The sequence below is a fragment of the Protopterus annectens genome, chromosome 3.part1 (assembly GCF_019279795.1).
Source record: "Protopterus annectens isolate FY-2018-M chromosome 3.part1, PAN1.0, whole genome shotgun sequence".
NCBI classification, from domain to species: Eukaryota; Metazoa; Chordata; order Ceratodontiformes; family Protopteridae; genus Protopterus; species Protopterus annectens.
Window position 1 is genome coordinate 1,708,706,386 of NC_056732.1, and position 25,505 is coordinate 1,708,731,890.

At 40.0% G+C, this 25,505-nt stretch overlaps 1 protein-coding gene across 1 annotated transcript in view; it reads right to left on the reverse strand.

Moving 5' to 3' along the window:
* Nucleotides 1-25,505, reverse strand: part of ADCK5 (aarF domain containing kinase 5) — a 1,011,483-nt gene that overhangs the window by 341,354 nt on the left and 644,624 nt on the right. Inside the window, exon 10 of the mRNA XM_044067719.1 lies at nucleotides 2,244-2,325. Coding sequence (XP_043923654.1) covers nucleotides 2,244-2,325 — 82 coding nt within the window. The remainder of the gene's footprint in view (nucleotides 1-2,243; nucleotides 2,326-25,505) is intronic.

Here is a 25,505-nt window from a genome sequence, read left to right on the forward strand (position 1 = left end):
ATCAAGGAGCTTCAATCCTCACCACTGGCACCAGTGGGGGACGTACACTGAAAGAATAACAAGTACACGCACAGTATTTCCAGATGAAGCTCTCTGCATGAAGTGCAATTTCCCTTAACAGCACACAGAGGCCACAGTCAGTCCGGGGTTGGTTTCTCCCTCTTTCTCCAGATCCCCAGTAAGGCTCCCCACTGGCAGAGCTGTAAAGTTGAGATCTCAGCTGAGTGATCAAGCCAATACCTACCAGCACCCTCTCTGTCCACACAGTGCTTCATATCCCTGCCCAAGCAGCTGACACACACACACACTCTTTAAGGTTTTATTTACACACATGCACACACACATATGCATGCACACACTCACACATGGATACACACACACACAACGCACACACATCTGGGAGAAGCTGGCACAGGTTTACTAGCTATGCCCACTTCTGCTCAGACTATAAGGTAGTTACCACAGCTAGTTTAAGGCCCTTAACAAAGGGTGTCCGATCTTACTGTGTAATATTTATATTAATACAAATGGTAGTTTGACAAGGAGCAAGGCTATTAGGAGTAGATCACAGAGTATTACCAAATAAACATGCAAGTACTCTCAAAACTTAATTATCTCTGCACAGACTAGCCACAATGAAAGGTTTAAATATACTTAATAGTAAATAATAAAAGAACAAGACAATACTAAATATATATTCACAATGACATCAGAGTTCAAAATCACAGGAAATATTTAAAACATTAACTGTATCTAAGAGGATTACTATACCCTAGCTAACTTACTTAATTAGAGCAAGGCAGATTTTTTTCCCCAAACATCTTTACTAAATTTTCACATATGACAAAGGCCCTCTAAAATTTATATAAATGAAAACATACAAAATTATACCACTTTAAGTTGCAAACAGTTTACATCACAGACACCCTTGAAAGAACTGTAGTTGCAAACATTATACATCACTTATAAACCTTCCAGTCATTGTTAGTTAAGCATTATATGGCTCATTCAAATCCTGCCCCTTAAACCTTGTTCCTGCTCTGCATATATTGTTCCTACAATTCCCATTTTTTCCTATGTAGTTTGTTCCTTCCCTTTTCTAAAGATCCTAATTCCAGTTGTTTTATCTCTGTTACTATATTCATTACTTCTAGTATAGTTGGTCTAGACTTTGATTTCCATTTTCTAGCAACTGCTTTTTTTGTCAGCCACCATAATTAGACCCAACAAGGCGTTACTGTGTCTAGGCAATTCTGATTCTGTATGATAACTCAAAAAATCATCTTCCCAGTCAGTCCAATCAATTCACTCAGCATGTCCGACAGAGTGGCCTGCACAGAATCACTAAAGTTGTCAGCTCATTACACTCCCAAAAAAATATGTTCTCAGCTACCTCTTTCCCTTCTGGGACCCCCAAGCACATATTCACTTTGCAAATCAAATTCTAGTCCCCACCTATAAGTAATATTCCTTGCTGAAAGCTGATAATTTCTCCCAGAATTTTCTTAAGCTCCATTATAGCATTTTTCGGTGGAATATAAATACATGCCAGTGTAATCCAAGTGGTTAATTTCCCAGAGGATGTTCCAGGAGTTTGCTGAATTACGTTTTCGGCAACGTGGTCTCAATTTTAGGTGATTTGAAAAAGTGGTAATTTGATTATTTAAAGTTGATCCATATATATATATATATATATGCATATATATATATATATATATATATATATATATATATATATATATATATATATATATATATGTATATATGACCTTAAAAAGGAGAACGTGGGTGGCAAAGCCCTCCAAATGATAGGAAGGGTGAAGAAGTTTGCCACCATACAAAAAAATCATTCTAGTGTATCAAATTTTAGACTGGAATCAAGTAATTTAAGATTTGGCTTTTATTGATTCCATTTTTGCATTTAAGTCTGTTTATCTTTAGTTGTATAATAAATATCTGTGGCCTACAAAGGGCATATATAGCCAAGTTAACTTTCTTGTACACTAAAAATAAAATACAAAACTCTGATATCTACAAAACCCCAAAAAAGTCAGCATTACCAACAGCTGCACCTTTTAGAACTTGTTTCATAGGCTCTCCAAGAGTCAGACAAAATTAGTTTTCAGGAAGACTATTTTCCACTTCTGTAGATAAAGATTTTAAGAAAGTTTCGGACTTTTTGCAGGTGCAGAGTAAAATGTTCTTTACTAATAAATTCTAATATACCTACAACAAATTCTTACCATTTCCAGGATGGGGGTCTGCATGGATGAATCCTGTATAGAATATCTGTTCTGCAAACACCCGAATTAATTTATCAGCAACCTGTAAACAAATAAGAAAGAACTGAAACCAGGCAATCTTGGTAAACTAGTCTGCAGTTTACCTGCTTGAGGAATAGCTATGCAAAAAAATATTAATGAATGTGCAGTTTATTTATATGAACAATGGATGTACATATATAAATTCATGAAGAAAAGGGTCTATATCAGTTAACTGAAAGCTTAATTGATCATTTAAGCAAATTTTTTCCCATGGAAAAGGACATAGTTGGCCATCATCAGGAGTTTGCCCTTTTCCCCACTGTAGTACGATCTTGGAGTTGGTATATTAAGTTGGGGGGGGTGTAGGGGCAAAGCCCCCCACTTTGCAGAGTTTTAAATTTTGTTTTGTTATGGTCAGTGGGTTGGCAACTAGTTTTTTTCCCTGAGAAAGAGTTTGCTTAAACGATCGTTCGCATAATTGAACTTCCCCCTTACTTGGGTTTAAGAAACAGTGATTAGTTCAATTAAGCTTTCAATTAAATGATATAGACCCTGAAGAAACATGGCAAGTCAATCATGAATTCATTTTACTTCTATTATCCCAGGATGAAAAATTATGAACAGTATTTTTGCCAGGAAGTATAGTATGAAGTTCTGATGGTACAGTAAACATTGCATGGAATGTCCTAGTTAATGTCACACTGTGTTATTACAAACATTCTGTAGTAATGTTTCTTAAAGAAAAAAAGCTGATTCAGTTTATGTCAGACTAGTGAGAGACAGTGCAACAGTGACACCTTCTAAAACCAAGAAACGATAGTAAAACAAGTCATATACAACAGGTACTAAATGCCTGATTTGTTTGGGCATGCATCTGATTTTTGTAACACAACAGGGCTGCTGAGACCAATTAGTCCGTTTTACAGAAAGGCAACAGTACACAGTTATATGACAGATACTTCAGTCTACCATTAGATCCAGCCCTTCTAGGTTCATAGGTAGGTACTGGGCTATCTGCCCGAAGGCATATATTAGCCCAGCCGCGTTGTGCGGTATTCACAGCCCCTTTGGTTAGTTCCTTAAGCCCTTGATGTAGCAGCTAGTACCCTTGGCCCCTATCTAGTAGAGCTGTTGGTATGATCCCTGGTGTGAACTTTCTGTTACCCATCCACTCGTCAAGGTTCCTCTTGAAGAGTGATAGTGAGGGGCTTTGTCTTATGTAGATCGGGACCTTGTTCCATAGCAAAGGAAGTCTTTGTGATGGGAATCTATCCCTCCAGCATGTTCTATTCATTGTTGTGCTGAGGCTTATATCCCTAGAGCGTGTAGCTTGAGTGGATTTGGTTTTGCTAAGATGGAGCATGTTCAACAGTTCTGGGTTGGACATGTCCCTGTATGTTAGACAGAGATCGCCTCTGAGAAGGCGGTATGCAACAGAGAAAAGCCTTAGTTTTTTCACTCGTGCTGCATAGGGCAACTATTTGAGGCCAGTAATCCTCTTAGTGAGGTACCTCTGTGGTCTCTCCAGCTGCTGGAGATGCATAGCCAGGTACATTCCAATTGGTGCATTGTACTCAATAATGGGTCTGATGAGGGAAGAGTAGAGGGGCACCACTACATCCTTAGATCTTGATGTGAACCCTTTTGTGATCAGATGAGTCACAAAGAAGGATTTTCTAACCACCTTGGAAACATGGTTATCAAAGGAAAGCTATCTACTTGGGTCCCTAGATACCTTATTACTACTTCAGATTTCAGGGGGTTACCTCCTATGTGGTAGTTTGCGGGTACTCTGTTTTTTCCAAAGGGGATTACTACGCATTTTTTAGCATTTAGCTTGAGACCATGGCTTTCACACCATGCATCAGTCTCATTAAGGCCCTTCTGGAGGATATCCATGTCGGCCGGAGACTCTATGCCACAGCCCTTCAGTGCTTGCCTGTACTTCAGAGAAGTATATGCCAAACAGGAGGGGCCCCAGGACAGAGCCCTGAGGCACACCGCTCGTTACTGGTCTGTATTCGGACATGTATCCCACTACTCTTACTTTGTGGTTTCTGTCTGAGAGCCAAGTTTGTGATCCATCTTGTGACGTAAGGGTTTATGCCCAGGTTGGTGAGTTTATCAATAATACCCAAATGGGGAATGGTGTCAAATGCTTTAGCAAGGTCAAGGTAAGCCGTGTGTACCTCCTTTCCCTTATCTATAGCCTGAGTAACTGTCTCAAAGACGTCCACCAGGTTCAGGAGGCATGATCTGCCCTTGACGAAGCCGAACTGTGTGGGGTCAAGTGTTTGGAGGTTCCCAATCTCTCCATTTATGAGTTCCATAATGATTCGCTCTATTGCCTTACAGGTCAGACTGGTCAGGCTTATTGGTCAGTAGTTCCCAGGGTCGGTTGTGGGCCCACCCTTGTGCAGCGGAACCACCGTTGTTGTGTGCCATTCTATGGGCACATATCCTGTCGAGAGGCTGAGACTGAACAGGGTATTCAGATGTGGGGTTAATTCATTTTGGAGCTTGCGTATGACACAGACCGGGACACCATCTGGTCCTATAGAAGCAGTGTTTTTAGCTTTAGATAGAGCCTTATTAACCAAAGTATCAGTAATAATTGGAGTTACACAATCCCCTGGAATAGTAATAGGCCCTGTAGGTGGTGAGGGGGGGGGGGGGAGGATTTGCACTGAAACTGTCAGCCAAGATGTTGGCAATGCCAGTGGGGTCAGTGTATTTTGTTCCATTTTGTACTAGCTCAGAACAGACCTGAGCGCTGCCATTTAGGCTTTTGACGTAACCATAGAAGGCCTTATGGTTATCCTTGGCATCCTTGGCAACTTTCTTTTCGAAATTGGCTTTAGTTGACTTGATGAGGGCCCTCAATTTCTTACTAAAGCTGATCAGGGAAGATTTTTCTACTTGAGATTTGGCCTTTTTTTGTATAAGTCTCCTCCTTTCATTGTATAGTTTGCTTATGGCCAGGGTCCAGACTGGTTTCTTCTTGCTTGAGGAAGGAGTCTTGATTTTATTTGGGATAGCATGGTCCATGCAATCCTGAAGATGTATATAAAGTGCCTTGGTGTAGGATTTTGCATCCTGGATATCATTATCCTTCTGCAAGGGAATAGTGAAGCTTTCCACATAGTCTAAAGTTTGCTTTGGAAAAGTTTTTTACAATGGTTTCTTTGCCTAGGGGAGGTGAAGGGGTGAGGATGTCTAGGGTTATCAGTTTGTGGTCTGATCTGACCAGAGAGAGAGTGATAACGGGTGTGGTACAATGGGCGCCCATATTTGTGATGACTAAATCCAATATGTTGTCCCCTCTAGTGGGAGAACATACCAGTTGTTCAAGGGCATTTGAATTTATAAATTCTATGAACCGCAGGGCATAGGAGTTAGAACTTTGGTAGTTCGCCCAGTCTATACCAGGTTAGTTGAAATCACCCAAAATGATGGTGTTGGGTAGGACCTTTATATTTTCCAATGCCTCAAAGAATGCTGAGTGAGCATCTTGGGACATGGGGGACATGGTGGGCGATTTATAACAGGCTATGACTTGAAATGTGGTTTTGCCTGCTGATAGTTGCGCATGGATGATCTCTGGAGCATCATGCTGCGCCACTAACCTGCAGATGTGGGTATCCTTGATGAATATGGGTACACCTCCGCCCTTTGTACTGCGATCCGGCAACTGAGGCCAGAAGGTATGATATGAATTGTAACCTGGTAGTGCTGGGGTGCTCTCTTGAGCCTTGAACCAGGTTTCCGTCACTGCACAAACATCAATTTTCTCCATACTGAGGAGTGCCTCAAGTGCGTGCATTTTGAGGTTGAGACTTCTGGCATTGAGTAGCATTACCCTTAGTTTTTGGTTACCTGTGCTGGTTACGGTGGTTGGTTTGTCCTTTGAGCCTTGCCTAAAAAAGGCACTATGGGGATGGCAAGAGCCTTGGCCAGTATTCGAAAGCCTAGGGGTAACAAGTGCAAACCATCTCTGGCAAAACAGCGAGGCTTGTCTATCATGTCATCCCAGGCAGACAGACACTGGATCCCCTTAGAATGACACCAGAAGCTTAGAATGACACCAGCTTAGAATGACACCAGAAGCTTAGCCAATTCTTCCTTTCTTTAGTGGTTGCAAACTACTGCTGAAGCACAACCTTTTTCCCCCCTTCTTTGTCAGAAAAACACATAAACTTCATTACAGCAAAAGTTGCTCTGCAACTAAAAATCGTCCACAAATTCGTCAGTCTTCTTACTCCTGATGCCTGCTGCACCACTGCCATTAATATATTACTTCTTACACTGGAGTATGCACTTCCCACAGCTGCCTTCTTTCTTGACTGTATACCATTAGATTTACTAACCGCAGAACATCACCATGCCAGTATTACCAAAGCTAAATGTCTCCTTAACACTACTAGGAGGGCTTCTTATTTATTCAGTGCACTGATCTGTAAGCAACTCAAGGATAGAAATCATCCCCCTGCTGGGTAACAAATTATCATTATATTGCACACCCTATATTCTACGTAATAACATATCATCTGCGCCAACCTAGGTTTTCCTTAGCCTACTGTAAAACCACTTTCCTAAAACTTGTCCCTTAAGTTTGCAATAATCTTCCATCTGGTATTAAGTTACAGAATGCTGCACAATTTAAATATAAACTGAAGGTGCACCTAAGGAATGAACATAAATGTAAATGTTTTAAGGGTGCTGGCTAACAGATGTAGCACTGTACTGCTGTATTTTACTGTGAAAATTAATCATGTTCATCTCTAATGTCTTTTTTGAGGCTGGACTCTATTGTGTTCCTTCGAGAAATATGTGTTTTAAATGTACATATATTCCCTGTTATTACATGTGTAAAATTAAGCATATTACTCCAATGTCTATTCAAGTTTGCAATTTAAGATTATTGTAAATGTTATGAAGAATATATGACCGTTTCACATGTTGTGCTGCCTTAATGCTTGAACAGTGTATGAAAAAGTTTCTGTATCAGCTCACCATCCAGGTTAACAAATGCTACAAACAAAAACAAACAGCATACTTCTCAAATGTCCTTGTATTTGCCTTTAACATTTCTTTTGCACCTCACAAAATGTGCAGTTTGAATCATGGAGACCAAAATTACTAAATAATACTTCAGAAATATAGTATGAGCAGATGTGAGACATCTGGTGTGGTACTTATGCAGTAATCAAATAATACTTCAGAAATATAGCATGAGAAGATGTGAGATATCTGGTGTGGTGTTTAAGCAGTAACCAATACTACAGGTATGAGCTGTACACTACCGACCCTTAAGTGCTACACTAAGAATACAAACGGTATAGCCCAAAGGGGTAAAATAAGAAAGAGTGGGTAAATACTGCCCAGGTCATTCCCCAGCAATAATTACCGCTATTACACTTTGGTATAAAGTGTTTAGAATATTTTTTTCTTAATTATATATATATATATATATATATATATATATATATATATATATATATATATATAAATAGGATCTATCCTAGTCGGACTTTCCTGGTCAACAAATAAATAAGTATATACATATATAGGGTGTCACAGGGTTGGGAGGGTGGCCTAATGGTTAAGGTGTTTGCCTTACAAACACAAGGTGCAAGGTTTGAGTCTCACAAGGGATAATTGGCTAAGCTTAAAATGGCTCGTAAGGGCAGTTAGCTTAGTACTAATCTATGAACCTAATATATATATATATATATATATATATATATATATATATATATATATATATATATATACACAGACACACACACACACACACACACACACACACACACACACACACACACAGACACACAGTGGATATAAAAAGTCTACACACCCCTGTTAAAATGCCAGGTTTTTGTGATATAAAAAAATGAGACCACAATAAAACATTTCAAAACTTTTCCCACCTTTAATGTGACCTATAACCTGAACAATTCAATTGAAAACCAAACAAATCTGTTAGGGGGAAAATATAAAGAATAAAAAACGTAAAATAAGATGGTTGCAAATGTGTGCACACCCTTAAACTAATACTTTGTTGAAGCGCCTTTTGATTTAATTACAGAATTCAGTCTGCTTGGGTACACACCTGCCATCAATTAAAGAGAGTTTGATTAACCCCAAATAAAGTTTAGCTGTCCTAGTAGGATTTTCCTGACATTTACTCAGTTGCCTGCTACAGCAAAAGCCATGGTTCGCAGACAGCTTATAAAGCATCAAAGGGATCTCATTGTTGAAAGGTATCAGTCAGGAGAAGGTACAAAAAAATTTCCACAGCACTGGATATACCATGGAACACAGTGAAGACAGTCATCAAAAAGTAGAGAAAATATGAGACAACAGTTACATTGCAAAGAACTGGATGTCCCTCCAAAACTGATGAAAAGACAAGATGAAAACTGCTCAGGGAGGCTGCCAAGAGACCTACCGCAACAATGAAGGAGCTGCAGGAATTTCTGGCAAGTACTGGTTGTGTACTACATGTGACAACAATCTCCCATATTCTCCATATGTCTGGGCTATGGGGTAGGGTTGCAAGACGGAAGCCTTTTCTTACACAGAAAAACATCCAGGCCCGGCTAAAATTTGCAAAACAATACATCAAGTCCACAAAAAGCATGTGGGAAAATGTGTTATGGTCGGATGAGACCAAGGTTGAACTTTTTGGTCACAATTCCAAAAGGTACATTTGGCGCAAAAACAACACTCCTCATCACCAAAACAGCACCATCCCTACGGAGAAGCATGGTGGTGGCAGTATTGTGCTTTGGTGTTGCTTTTCTTCAGCTAGAACTGGGGCTTTAGTCAAAGTGGAGGGAATTATGAACAGTTCCAAATACCAGTCACTTCTGGCCCAAAACCTTCAGACGTCTGCTAGAAAGCTGAAGATGAAGAGGAATTTCACCTTTCAACACGAAAATGACTCCAAGCATAGATCCAAATCAAAAAAGGAATGGCTTCACCAGAAGAAAATTTAAGTTTTGGAATGGCCCAGCTAGAGCCCAGTAAAAAATCTGTGGGGTGACCTGAAGAGGGATATGCACAAGAGATGCCCTCGCAATCTGACCAATTTAGAGCACTTTTGCAAGGAAGAGTTCGGAAATATTGCCAAGTTAAGATGTGCCATGCTGATAGACTCCTACCTAACAAGACTGAATGCTGTAATTAAATCAAAAGGTGCTTCAACAAAGTATTAGTTTAAGGGTATGCACACTTATGCAGCCAGCTTTTTGTACGTTTTTTATTTTTCTCCTAACAGATTTGTTTGTTTTTCAATTGAATTGTTCAGGTTATAGGTCACATTAAAGTTGGGAAAAGTTTTGAAGTGATTTAGTGTAGTCTCATTTTTTTATATCACCTGGCATTTTAACAGGGGTGTGTACACTTTTTATATCCACTGTGTGTGTGTGTGTGTATCTGTAGATATATATATATATATATATATATATATATATATATATATATATATACATATATACACACACACACACACACATATATATATATATATATATATATATATATATATATATATATATGTGTATATATATATATATATATATATATATATATATATACATATACATATATATATATATATATATATAAATATATGGGTCCCCTTCAAAACATCTAAAACTCATAACATCTAATTTCATAACATTGAGACCAGAACATCTAAAACACATAACATTGAATTTCATAACATCTTAACAGTACAAATCACATGAAAATAACATCCCCCTCCAGATATAAGGACACCAAACTACCAAACACCTACGTTTCTGCAGGGGAGCTTGATACAATGGGGTTAGGAAATTAACTTTTTCCGACTGTAGTGTGATCTTCGAGTTGGTATATTTAATTTACAGGGGGTGGGGGGGGTGCAGGGGGGCTTGCCCCTCTGCATAAACGTAGTAATAAGTGTGTTTGGTAATTTGGTCTTGTTATATGTGGAGGGGATGTTATTTTCTTGTGATTTGTAGTGTTAGATGTTATGGGTTTTAGATGTTTTGGTCTCAATGTTATGAAATTAGATGTTTGATATCTATATATATATATATATGTGTGTGTGTGTGAGTTTACCAGGAAAATATTTCATTTTAATATGTTGTTTTATAATGCTATGTCTTTAAGACTCAAGTGGTTGGGTTGGGCTATAAAAGAGTTTGTCACATGTTTTTTGAATGTCTGAAAAAGGCTGGTATTTTCTAGCCAAAAGCGCTTAATGGAGTAAAGTTTTAAAAGGTGTGTTTTAAAATTTTTATTTTATTTTACATTTGTTAACCGGGAAAGTTCGACTGGACGCAGGTCCATTTTTAGCGGAGGCCCGGGGAGAAAAGCTCCAAGCAAACAGTACAGTTCCACACAATCATAGTAATAATATACATACAGGATACATATGAGGACTACAATTGAGTGTAGATAGCACTAAGCACAAATATAGGTACAAAAATTGTATATCATAACAGATCATTCAGTATATATGAAAAATAGTAGATGTATAGATTTATATAGGTATAAAGGATAGAACCCTTGTTTTTTTTTGTTTTTTTAGGTAGCAGCCATTTGATACTTAACAAAATTCTAGCAAATTTGTAGCAACAGGACATAGGGAGCAGCCATTTGCTCCCTAGCAGAATCCTAGCACCAGTGCAGTAATATGGCTTAGCCTGGGGAGCAGCATGTGCAATGCTAGTTAGATATGTAGTGGGTTTTGAGAAGTTTTTTAAATTGGGAAGTAGTAGTGGTAGAAGTTAAGTGGCTTGGGAGTGAGTTCCAGGTTCTGGCAATGGTGCAGGCAAAGAGAGATTTACCTGCATCATTTTTGTGTTTGATGACATTTATGTGGTTCTGATGACTAGATCTTAGGGTCCTGGTGGTGGTGTAGGGGTGAATTATGCTTTGAAGTGCTGTTTTTTTTCAGGGAAGTAGCAGAGTTTATGCACTACTGAGAGTTGGTTTAGTAAGAGTAGTTTAGAAAGTTTGAGTCAATTTAGTTGCTTAAGGGCAAGACAGTGGTGGGACCTATGCAAGGAATCAGTAGCAAATCTAGCAATCTTGTTGTAGCAGGATTCCAATTTGTTTATTTCACTGTGACGAAGATTAGTGAAGATAGGGGAGGCATAAAGGAGAATGGATAAAAGGTGAGTTCTTGTTAAGGTGGCCTTAGTAGGTCTAGTGATGAACTGTCGATTTCTGTAGAGACAACCGAGCTTTTTGCTATCTTTCTTAATTGTTTGGGCTATATGAATGTCAAATCATAGATTATTGTCGATTTCTACACCTAATAGTTTTATGTGTGCGGTTGGGTTAATTTGAATACTGTCTCTAGATATTATGGTAAAGTCATTATTTGGTGGAGGAGATCTACCAGGGCCAAAGAGAATGAGTTTAGTTTTTTTGGGGTTAAGAATAAGTTTTATGTTAGTGAACCATTCTTCAGCTAAGGAGAAGTTTTTTTGGGTTATAGCTTTTAGTTCCTTTAGGGTAGGGGAGGTACATATAATGATGGTATCATCTGCATATTGCACAACTGAGGCAGTGGGTGTGGATGAGGATATTTGGTTAGTAAATAGCGAGAATAACAGAGGTCCTAGGATGGACCCTTGGGGAACTCCTATACCTACTGGTAAAAGAGGGGAAAGTTGCTCCTGCCAAATAACTGCCTGTTGACGATCAGTTAAGTAGTTATGGAACCATGATATGGTGGAGGAGCTTAAGTTAAGTGCTGCTAGACTTTCTAGGAGCATACTATGGTTCACCATGTCAAAGGCTTTTGATAAGTCTAGGAATACTGAAGATAAAAATAGATAATTGTTTCTATGGTGATTGATGATGTTGGTTAAGGAGAGTAGTGCTGTAGTAGTGCTATGGGAAGGTCTGAAGCCATGTTGGGATATGGATAGCAGGTAGCAGGTTATTTTTTAGTAGGTATTGCATTAGCTGGGAATGAATTACCTTTTCTAATATTTTTGATAAAGATGATAGGATTGCAATAGGGCGATAGTAAGTTCAAGGAACTTACCCCCTTTGTGCAGTGGAATAATGTGTGATATTTTCCAGGTGTTAGGTACTTGCTGTTCTGATATTGACCTATTTATGAGAATGGACACCGAGTAGGCTATTGCTTCAGCAGTTATTTGTAGGAAGTCTGCAGGTAGACTGCCAGCTGCCAGAGTGGTTGGCTTCAGCTTCTTGAGAAGTTTAGCAATAGTTTTAGTAGGGATTGGTTCTAAGGAGAAACTGGAGGTACTATTTGTTATGTGGGTGTGGGTTGGGGTATTTTTATGTAAAGGGCTGCTAGTAGTATTGTGGGTGTTGGCTAGGGCTTGGACTGTTTCAGTAAAGTATTTGTTGAATTGGGTGGGGATATTGTCATGGCTGTTGGGTAATACAGGGTTAGGAGTGGTAGATTTTCCTGGGTGCAGTAAAGTATTTATAGTGGCCCAGAATTTTTGCGGGTTGTTGGAATACTTATCTTGCATGGTTGTATGGTAGTTAGTTTTGTCTTGTTTTAATGGTGTGTTTCTTGCGAATTCGGCCTTATGGATTATTACTATTTTCTCAGTTTTTGGTTCTTGTTTGTTGCTAGTTTACCAGGAAAGTCTGTGTAGGTAAAGCCACTTTTTTAGAGGAGGCCTTGAGAGAAAAGCTTGACACTGCATACTTCCAAATGAGCTAATAGTAAATAACAGTCAGGGTTACATAACGTGGATCACGGTGCTACATACACAACACAGTATTTACAGCATGTCAAGCTCAGACACAACTATAGAACAGTTGATAAAGCACGTAAAACTGACACACATCAACAGAACATGCAGTGCCATTTTATTGTTTATGTAGATGCTCATACAGCAATATTAGCTCACAAAGAGCAGATAATGTATATGCATATTTACCCAAACTGTTAAATTCACTTGAGACCTGTAACCAGTATATTACTACAGTACATGGGTGACAATTCTGTCCTATTTATTCGATTTGACTTTATAATAAAGTGGGTAATTACTAATAGGTCTGGTACAATACCAGTGCTTCTATAATGATATGTATGACTTCACATACAGCATATGATTTACAATAAGAAGGGGTCTTAGTAATGAGGCCATTACAAGTGAGAAGTACTTGTTCAAAGAGATTTTAAATAGTAGACAAGATGAGATATTTTCTATTGCTGTTAGGATTGTGTTCCACAGTTTAACAACAGATACAGAGTATAAACAGTTACCACTATTATTTGCAGATTTTTTGAGAGTGTACAACGTGATAGTTTAATGAGCAGAGTTTGGTATGTATATGTTTATATACGTACACATCCTGTGTGGGGGGGGGGTACCAATTTAATAACTCACTGGTGAATGGTCATCTATTGGTACAAAGGATGTTGTAGACAGTCTTAATATGAGAAAAAGGCTATTACATTAGATATCTCCATCTGGTTAAGGAAGTGACGTGCCACAGTGATGTGTTTGGTTAATATGGTTACTTGCAAACTTTGCAATTTTATTATAAGACTGCGCCAGTTTAGCTGACAAGAGGACCGTAGGTTGCTGAGAACTGATGAGGTACACAGGAGACTAGGGAGAAGACAGGTCTAAGTTATAATCTTCTACAGCATAGTGTTTTAGGAATGGTTTCACTTTATAAGAATTTCACCTTTATGGTTAGCCTTTTTTTGAACTCCAGGTTGGATGTGTTAATTCAGTTCTATTATTAATGACTGATAACAGTGTTAAGTTGCAATACACTGACTTTTAGGTGAAAACACCATTATTTAAGTTTAATTTAGATTTAGGAGTATTTTAAATTGTTCCAACTGTTTTTGAAATTTTGCAAAGGAATGCTGCAAGTCATCCTGTATCTGTTTGGTTGAAGAGGCAGTATTATTCTGGGACAGGTACATTTAACCTTGAACATTTTTTACATTAATTTTCACTGTTGTGCTCAAAATACCTGTTACTGCTCTTTGTTTTATCATGGAGATTCTGAATTACTAGCTTGTACTGTAGCTGTGATGGCTGGCAGAAGACAGAAGCCATCATATACTGATTTGCCTTTTTTGTGTTTTCTCAGTATTTTGTTTTATTACACTGCCTCAGTGTCACACAATCTCTAATTAGTGGACCTAATGTGTCTCCATGTGTGGTCCTTCAGTCAGGCACAACCACTGAAGATGAATTCCACTAGTCTGCTATTACTGTTTATGCCATTGTTTTGCTCTGCGATCATGTTTACTTGTTCAGATTTACTCAGATGTCTAACATCAAAGAAGAACTCATTTCAGGTACATGTGATTGTAACCCAGCATAGAAGTAGTTCTGGAAGGTCTTTGAATCTTCTACACATTGCTGGGACAAACTCAATTTTATGCCATTTTATTTATTTATTAACATTTTACCTGCTGAGCTACTGAGACTTGTTTCTGAGCGATTATTCAACTTCTTGGGTCACTTGTATCTGTCCTATTTAATATGACCATAGACGGCTGATGAGCGATATTCTGGATTGTGTAGCCCCAAGCATTGTGAATTTGGGGTACTGCTGGCAGACTATTTTTATTTCAACACTGGACTGTGTCTGCCTTGCTTTCAGTGGAGCTGTACTTTGTTAGCTGCACCACTGCTATTTTCATGTATCTACAGTCCAACTTTGCCCTCTGAAGCTGCAGTAATTTTACAGAAAACTTTTGGGATGGCCATCTAGTTAATATGTATTTTTGGCAACATTATGATAAACGTATTCAACAATTTCAGTTCAATATATCATTTTCTTTTTTTTTTTTGTTATTGATTCAGACTTGTGTTCCAGTATTACATGTGATACCTATGTACTAAAATGCATTTTTATGTACAGAGTACATCTGTTTTGAATAATCTTTAAACTGTAATATTCCTTTTACATTTTTATTTTAATATATTATAATACTTCATTTTAATTCTTTTACAAGTGCTCATATATCATAACTTCTTTGTTCAAGAATTCTGGACAAAGTAAAACAAAAATAATTGGGGACAAAGGCCAACAATAAGGGACAGTTTTAAATGCTATTCTACTTCACTTACAAAGTTAATAGAACAACATCTTTTCCATCAACATGGATCTTTAGTACAGCTTTAATGTCTGACATAACATTATAGACTTGAACAGTTTACCACAAAAATAAAAGTTTTATAAGGAACAGGACAAAAATATAAGCCAAACCCTGGGACAATAAAGCACCATTCAAAGGCTTAGAAAACAAACAGTCAAAGTTGAAGATGAACCTATGCACAGAATGCTTAAAATGCTATTGAAAAAGTGTGCCTCATGCAACAGCTATGTCAGGAAAAGATGTGATGCATTAATAGCCATTCCAGCACTTGGCCTTGGTTTTCACACCAAGAATCAGTTTCTTTAGTGTATTCTGTGTGAATCTTTAAACACTATAGCCTATACTGGAAAAATACAGTTCATGCACAAAACTGATCATGATCCACCGGATTCATGAACAGTCCATGCAAGAAGTCTATTCTTGGATGGACTGTTCCATGCAGGAATACAGCAGCAGTGCACCCTACATATTAATGAGGGCGTGCTGCTGTATTCCTACACCTACACGATCCATGTACGAGTGCATGGGGTGTATATAAGTCCTGCATGGACACAAACACGGCACTTTCAAACAAGGAAGTAGCATAATATTAGAGCCTGGTTCTAATATTATGCATTACTTCGGTGTCCGCGGACAATGAAATGTAAAATTGAGCATGTCAGTGTCTTTGGACACTGAAATAAGGAAAAGAAAAAGCACACAATCCCTAAGGAGTAGCCCGCACAGTACACAACTGCCCCCAGAATGGTCAGATCCCTGCCCCGCATGCCTACAACCTGCTGATAAATATATGTAATAATTTAATATTTCTATTTATTTTTTTTTTACAATGAAAAAGAAAGTTTAAGCAGAGTGCAGCGCTTTGCTCAGCTCAGCTTAAATGCTGTTTGAGAATTAAATAGAACTGTGAAGGAGAAACCCTCGTTGTTGATGGAGCGTAGTGGTTAGAGCTCTGGTTTAGCGGCAAGACATGCACAGTTCAAATCCCAGCTCTGGCAAATGTAGTTTGTGTGTGGAAGCAGTTGTAAATAAAGGTTTATGAAATGGAATGATATTTGTAAGTCATATGCCTCACGTATGGTAGCGTAGGGCTGGGAAAATGCCATATGGAAATGTAAAAAAAATTTTCTATTTTTTATTTAAATAATTGTTTGTGGCCAGCTAAGCCTGCTGCAGCTCTGCTGAAACTAGCTAAGGATTGCTTAAGCATGAAAATATAAGCAATCCATAGCAACTGTAAGCTTTGCGGTGTGGGAAAATGGCCTTATTTAAACCGCACAGGTGAGAATAGAGCCATATCTCTTCGAGTTTGATCAGGGCAGCAACAATGTCAAGCGTAGGAAAGGGTATTCACTTTCGGCGCAATGCTGGGGCATCCAGGAGTCCACGGTCATGGTTGGACTCCTTATCAAAGATCATGAAGCTAGACTGCTGCAGGGCCAGTACCAGGACTCCCAGTACAAACTGGTGGCCTGGGACTGTCTGGCACGTGATCTCACCAGTGCCACTTTCCCCGAACTGGTGAGCAGGTGCATCATCCCTATGATGACCTAAAGCGTAGGAGGGGTGAGCTCTTGGCCCAGTGGATCCAAGAGGCATGAGCGGAGGACATCGCAGAAGTTTGTAAGTATCCAGTCTGTGTATTTGTAAATAATTATTTAAAAATTGTATATGTTACTGTATAGGTGTGCTTAATATGTGTTCTTTCCCCATACAGCTGCTGATGAGAGGGCTGCGAATACTGATGCCCATGCACAGGGCTTGGTCCGACTGCACCGAGAGTTTCGGGAGTACAGAAATATTTATAATATCTGCTGTAATAAATCAGAAATAGTAAAGGTAGTACTGTATGTATATATAATTGTACTCTACCTGTACTGAATAAATGCATGTGTCAGGCTGCCGGTGTTAGAATTCAGTAGTGCCAGGTGCTGTGTAAAAAGAAGTTATGTACTTACCATAACGTTCCATGTGAGTTGTTTATGTCGCCTTTATCCTCACTGATGGGTTCGGAGCTGATCCTTGGCTCCAACACGGCCGATAGCAAAGCTCAAGGTTTGCCAGTAGCTCGAGACCAAGCACCTTATCCCACAATGCATTGCTGGAATTACCTCAGATCTTGTTTGCCACGAGTATATATACCCTTTTATTTATTTCTTTTTCTACAAGGAAGCACTTCCCAAAGGGTAGGTAGGTTATAGGTTAGTGTACTAACTACTGCCCTTGCGAGCCATTTTAAGCTTAGCCAATTATCCCTTGTGAGACTCAAACCCTGCACTTTGTGTTTGTAAGGCAAACACTGTAACCATTAGGCCACCCAGGGGAAGAAGAAGTATTGAATAACCAGGATGGTACCAGCCTCTAAGTCAACTGTCAGCCAGGAGGGGAAAGGAGTGAGGGATGTGAGAATAAAGGTGAGATAAACAACTCACATGGAACGTTATGGTAAGTACATAACTTCTTTATGTGAAGTTGTTAAATCTCGCCATTTATTCTCACTGATGGGTAGCGTCCCTAGCACCCTCAATCTTGGGTGGCTCATGGGAGCACGTTTTTCAGTACCGTGGAACCAAAGGAAGACCTGTTCCTGGAAGCATACCTCTCAACCTGGAAACATCAAAAATCTGGACAAGGCCCATGAAAAATAGGTACAAATCTGCACTGATTAGCATAAAAGTTGCATACATAATTACAGAACCCCGCCCACTCCTATGGAATTGTGGGATAGCAGCTTTCAAATGCAAACTGAAGAACAGACAACCAAAATATGGCATCAGAGTCCCCCTGCAGCCATTCCAATGTCCCATTACCAGGCTACTTCACCCCAGTTACCATAAACCCTAATGTGCATACTGCTTTGCTTCTACAATGATTATTTGGAGTTTATATTTACATTTTATAGCACAATGCAGAAACAGTAATAGACATCTGCTAAACAAAGCAATACTGTCTCACAATGAAATTAGACTGACTGCCATTTCAGCTTTAGAGAAGGACTGCCATTAGCTGAACAGAGAATGCATTTGCAGGCAAAGTAAAACAGCTGTAGAGACTCTCTGCCAGTTTCTCTCACTCACACATACCTTCAATTCTCAGCACAAAACCGGACATGTTTCAGTTTAAGCAAATTGACTGCCCATAGCATTAGCTTCAGAATTACTGCCAAACTACCGTGTTTCAGGTTTCAGCAAGCAAAGTAAAACAGGCTTAACAGAATGCATTTTAACAGAAAACAAAGTTAGCACACAGTTTTAAAAATCACTGCATCAGTACTCAGTATTGAAAATACTGTAGCACAATGCCACATAATCCTCATGTACAAAAACTGAAACATGGCTGGATTGAAAAAAAGTTAGTGCAATATGGTTTTCTAAACAAAATATTGAAAAGGGCAGCTGGTAGAAGGCCCAAAGAAGGCACATAGACAAAATGAATGGGGGGTTCTAGAATTTAGTGTTCTTTCCACCTAAATATCACAATGATCAATGCCACTCATGTCAACCAAGTGTGCATTAGCTCAAGTGTAGTTGGAACACTATAACCATTAGTTGTACAGGTCACTAACAAGTTGCACAAGTATCACAGTTACTCAGCTTCACTCACTCAAGAGGTGAAGTTCATCACATTTCAAGTCGGCATTTATCACAACTCAAAAACATTTTGGCTATTATGACACCATCCCCTGAACTACATGGTACCAAATAAGTGGACTGCTCATTTAGTGCAAAGGGTTGATATAAATGCATCCCCTTGCTATTAACACAAACTATATGTAATGTGTCCTTATTACAGACATTTCTGTAAATAGCAATGCATTCCCTTGCTATTAACACAAACCATATGTAAATGTGTCCTTATTACAAACATTTCTGTAAATATAGGCCACCCAGACCCTAGGCACACAAAGATACAATATGCACAGATGGGCTAATACTGCGCCAAGCTTACATATAATCACAGAATATCAAACAGTGATCATAGTGTTGGGAGTGGGGCAACATCATCACAGACATCCACCCTGTATAACCAGGGCTTTCTCCTCATATGGCCCTATCCACACGTCCACCACTTCACACACAGGGACTTTGAGTAAAGAGAACTTTATCTCCACAATATAGCTTATTAAACTGTTTTTTCATTTAATTAGAAGTCCACGTGCACCACCAATTAAAACACAAACAAGTACATCTTGTAGCATAGCAGCATGGTAGGATCTGAAACTGCATCATTCCAAATAAATCACAGCACGGCCATATGAACAGTGAGACACAACATTTCAAACACAGATGGCACCAGCAGATGATTAAGTGCTGTGTTACAAATGCACTTCCACGTTTTTATACAATTAGTTTTGCTGTTGGGTGAGATTTTAATAGTATTATTATTTTGGCATAAACTACAATCGCAGCACTACCACAACTACAACATGATAAAGACTATTGCAGACTTTAACACCACAACAGTAAGTTCTACATATTTTTTTCAACCTGCAATCACTTGCATGATGTGCCCCAAATCCAGCATTGCACATTAACAAAACAAGATTTACAAATGACAGCTGTCAAGGATAAAGGCTTAAGTTGGAATGCCGCCACATTAAAATTAAATTTAACTTGAAAGTAAAACAGCACTTAAGCATGACACATTCCATCACTATAAAGTACAACTTACACCTAGAAATACTGAGTGTTATTTTAACTACTTATTAAAGCTGCAGTTCAACACTTCTGAGGTGTAAAAATATCTCAGCACTCTTCAATAGCCGTTGAAGCCAGAGAAGAATACAACTTTTTTTTTTTTAACAAGTAGAAAACCTGGACTTAATCAGAGTGCATGCCTGAAAGTAGGTGTGAGTGAAACATGTCTGAATGAATAAGAATTCCCTGAGACTGGGGGAAGCATCCTCATCCCACTTGAAAATTAGCCTTAATTCAAAAGTAGGAACTACATTAGAATCATAATTTATCAAGTTTTTTGCACATGCTCTCAATTTCCAAGTTTACATACAGGATACAACTCCTTATACCACAAGGCTCAATGGAGGCAAGACACAGCACACTGCCTGCAATTCTTCTGGTAAGTTGTTCTGGGACCAAAAAAACCTCTGAACAGTGCTACACACAAAACCTATCTTTTTTCTCCAAGGTTACGCATCTGAGGAGTTTTACACACACACACACACACACACACACACACACACACACACACACACACACACACACACACAAATACACACTCTTCTGTCCTTACCTGCTTGAGTAGTTTGTTCGGCTTGACGGACAAACTACAAGCCCTTCTTCTGTTCATTCGCACAATTAATCCTTCCTCCTAGTGTTGCTGCCCGGCCGCCGCCATAATTCCAGCTGTTTCAGGTGAACTGCTCAGCTTTCCTCCTAATGTTGCTGACTTGCTGCCCGGCCGCCGCCATTAATCGCGGCTCGAATTCCCGCCATTTCAGCCAGCCAGAAATGATGATGTGAGCTCCTTGAGCTCAATTCCGACTGGCTGGTAGCCTGGCGGAGCTGACGTCAATGCGCACGTGGTGACGTCAGCTCCGACAGCGTGAAAATTTTAAAAATGTAAAGAAAAATCGGAAATGAAGGGGTGCCACTCGGGAATCATGGCACCCCTTCATTTGGACCCCAAAACTCGGTAAAAAATGAGTAATTCGGAACGGTTGGGAGGTCTGCCTGGAAGCCTTATCTACTTTGTAATGTGTGATAAAGGTATGAGGCTTAGACCAAGTGGCTGCAGCACAAATATTGTCAAGGGGCAATTTAGCTTGAAAGGCAGAAGATGTAGAAACGGCTCTGGTAGAATGAGCCTTTAGGTTTGTGTGTCAATTGCTTGCTTGCATTCACATAAACAAAGGATATACAATCTGATAACCATTTAGATAGGGTTGTTTTAGCCACTGGATTACATTTTCTGGCTTCCGAAAAGGATACGAAAAGTTGATCTGATTTTCTAATATCCTTAGTTCTGTCAAGATAAAATCTGAGCTGTCTGTGTACATCAGGTTTGTGCAGCATGTATTCCAATTTGTTAAAGTGGATGGGAAAAAAGACTGGCAACTCAATGACCTGATTGATATTGGATTCAGAACAGACTTCAGGCAAAAAAGAGGGGCTTGTTCTGAGAGATGCTCTATCAGCATGGAAAATCATGTAAGGAGGCTTGACAGATAATGCTTGAAGTTCTGACACTCTGCGGGCAGAAGTAATAGCTACTAGAAATATAGTCTTCCAGGACAAATATTTGAGATCACAAGAAGATGCTGGTTCACAAGGGGGGGGGGGGAGAATAATTTGAGACAGCATAAAATTCAAATTCCAGGGAGAATAAAGGATTTTGATAGGAGGTCTCATGTGAAAAGCACCTTTAAGAAAAGCCTTAGATAACTTATGGCCCATAACATTCAACCCATCGAATCCCAGGTGGAAATTTGATATGGCGGCTAACTGGACTCGAGCTATGGCAGCTGCTGCTGCTCCTTTAAAAATCTTTGTCAAAAATTCTAAAATGGACGATAGAGGAGCTTGGAAAGGGTCAATTTGCTGTATATTGGCCCAAATTGAGAATCTGTTCCACAATGCGGTACAGTTTCTTGGTGGATGACTTGTGAGAAGACAAAAGGATTTGTCTTGTATCATCTGACAGCGAATGAAGCCTGGCAATTAGGGGAAGTGGATTAGCCAAGCAGTCAGTTTTAGGGACTGCAGTGAAAGATGGAGGTCTCCTGATGGGTGTGTCAGAAGGTCCGGAACTGGGTCCAGAATCCATGGATCCTCCAGAAGATGATGATGATGAAGGAAGGGGAACCAAATCTGTCGAGGCCAGTAGGGGGCTATGAGGATAACTGTCCTTGCCAGCGACTTTGCTTTCTGTAAAGCCTTGGGTATCAATTGAATAGGTGGGAATGCATATAGGAGACCCGGAGGCCAATCGTGTACGAGTGTGTCTCTCGAGGAATGTCCTGGAGGTGGCATTAGGGCAAAGTAGCTTCTGCATTTGGTATTGATGTGACTGGCAAAGAGGTTGCAGCAAGGCTGGCCCCATTTGTGGAAAATCAAATCTGCAACGCGTTGGTTGAGAGACCACTCATGAGGCAACAGTATTGCCCTGCTTAGCTTGTCCACTATCACATTGGATTTCCCCGGGATGTGCATTGCTATCAGAAAACCGTGGGATGACACAGCCCATTGCCATACCCTGAGGGCTTCTCGACAAAGGGGGTAAGACTTGGTTCCGCCTTGTTTGTTCAAGTACCAGACCACTGACATGTTGCTCATCTGAAATGCAATTGTCCCTAGAGGAAGAGAGTCCTGAAAGTACTGCAACACCAGAAGTACCGCTCTCAACTCCAGATCACTGATATGCAGATGTGACTCTTGGTCCGTCCATATGCCTTGGGCAGTCTTTCCCTGAAAATGCCCCCCTCACCCTATCAGGGAAGCATCCATGGTCACAGTGGCTACTGGGGGGGGGGCAAAGGGTCTTCCGATTGTAACATGAAGAGACGTCAACCACCACCGAAAGTCTCTCTTGCAAGAATCTGTAATGAGAACCATGTGGTGCATCAGTAACATTTGGTAAGACCACTGAGCGAAAAAGAGCCATTGAAAGATTTGCATATGCATCCTTGCGAGTGGCACACCAGGATTGCTGCCGCCATCGAAGCTAGCACCTTCAAGACCTCTGCTGCTGTAGCTTTGTTCTTTGACACCAGTGAGATGACGTGTTGGCGAAGAAGTGAGACTCTTTCGATTGGAAGATGTAGAGTGGTGGTTGAGGTATCTAACTCTGCTCCTATAAAAACGGTATGCTGCGATGGCAATAAGGCAGACTTTTCAAAGTTGATTGTAATGCCTAATTGATGGCAGATTGTCAGAGTACATTGTGTTGCCTGAGTCAATTGATGCCTGGTGGTAGCAGTGAGGAGCCAATCATCTAGGTATGGAAACAGTTGGAATCCAAGATGCCTCAGGTGAGCCGTGACCACTGCCATGCATTTGGTGAACACCCTGGGGGCTGTAGTGAGACCAAAGGGCAGGGCTCGAAACTGGTAATGATTGGCTCCCAGCTGGAAAAGCAGGTAACCCCTGGAGTGTCTGTTCATCTTTATGTGATAGTACGCGTCCTTGAGATCTATGGAGCACATCCAATCACCTTTCCCTAGGAAGGGAAGAATGGACTGAAGTGTGACCATTCGGAACTTCTCTTTATTTACAAATTGGTTGAGTCTGCTGTGGTCCAAGATAGGTCTCCAGTCCCCTGTTTTCTTTGGTACCAAAAAGAATCTTGAGTAAGTTCTGAATCCAACTTGGTCTGCTGGGAATGGTTGGATGACTCTTTTTTTCTAGCAATTTTTGGACCTCCACAATTGCTTGTTCCCTGAGACTGGATGGAACATCTGGGATTCTGTTTACAGGAGTAGGAGGGGAAGAGAACGGTATGAAATATCCTCTGGAAATGATGCTTTGTACCCATGTATCTGATGTTCTGTTTAGCCAGGCTTCTGGGTACAAGGACAAGTGACCCCCGACTACCTCCAGAGCCGGGCCTCCTTTCAGGAGCGCTGGTAGGGCTGACCAGAGAACTGGCCTCTGTCACCCTGCTGCTGTGGACCTCCTCTGCTGCGCGGGCAGCATCTTCCATTATAACCCCTCCTCTGCCTCTAGAGGGGATCTCTCCACATGCGTCCTGAAAGGCTCCCTGTGCTTTTCGGAACCACATTTTCCCGCCCCTAGGGCCCTTGGGATAGGGCTGAGTAAAGGTAGAAAAATGAACTCCAACGGCAGATAGGGTCTTCTCTTCCTGCTCACACCTGGTTAAAGTTTCCTTTACTTTAGGCCCAAACAGTGATGAGACATCAACCGGGGTGTTGATAAAGGAAGACTTAAAGGGCTCCCCTAAGGAACAGAGATTCATCCAGGCTCGTCTCCTCAGAGCAATGCTTGAACTAGTGGCTCTACTCGAACCATCAGCTGTATAAGATATGAGAAGCATTGACGAGTTCACAACCGAGTTTAGGGTAGTGAGCTGTGTGTTGACTTTGTCGGCAACCCCTGCAGCTACCATACCCTGGAGAGTATCTCCTAGCTCTCAAAAAGAAGTACAAAAAAGTTTTTTAAAACTTGCGATTTAGCAAAAAATGGTCCGAGCTGACTGGATCACAGAGATCTCTCTTGCCGTGGCAAACTACACCTGAGGTAATTCCAGCAGTGCATTGTGGGATAAGGGGCTTAGTCTCGAGCTACTGGCAAACCTTGAGCTTTGCTATCGGCCGTGTCAGAGCCGAGGATCGGCTCCATACCCATCAGTGAATAAACGTTGAGATTTAACAACTTCACATTACAGAATTTTGTAGCAAACAAGGTACTACTGAGGAGATAAAGTAGGATATGTATTAGGCTGTCTGAAAGAACCTGCTATAAAACTGCTGTGTCGGGGCTACTTTAACAGGTACAAATGAGAAGCAATCCACCTGTGCAGATCAAGCAGTAATACTAACTGTGAATTTCTGAGTTATAGAAAGTGTTACGTCAAAAATAATAAAGATGACTACTACAAACTGCTCTCTTTCATTTGTCTTGTATTTGAAAAGTACAAATGTGTAGCTGCTGCAGCATGCAGTAACAGAGGTGAAGTGATGTAGCACTGTTCGTCTGCACAGTTCAGAATGTGGATCTGAAACAACTGACAAAATGCAAAAGTAAATATTTTCTTCAGTAATGTCTTGTACTATGTTCCTGCCAGCATTGCCTTGTGTTAACCTTTGCATTTCAGCTGTATGTACTCCTGAATGTACAGCAATGTGCGAGACACTCAGAGGTGCAGAATGCAAAAGTAGAGTGTGTTGACTTGATTCTAAATTGAGGTATGTTTTATTAAAATGTCCAAATGTCTAATTTTAATAATCTGCTCATATTGTGTAAACAGCAATAACAGGTTTTTGTTCTGATTTTTGCTGTAGTCATTATGGAATGCAAATAAAAAGACATTAGATAAAAAAGTAGTGTGTGTAGAAAAGTATGTACAACACAGAAATAACTCAACAGACACCACTTCCCCAGTAGCTCCGTCTGATAAGGACTAGGTTTGTAGTTCCCTTACACACA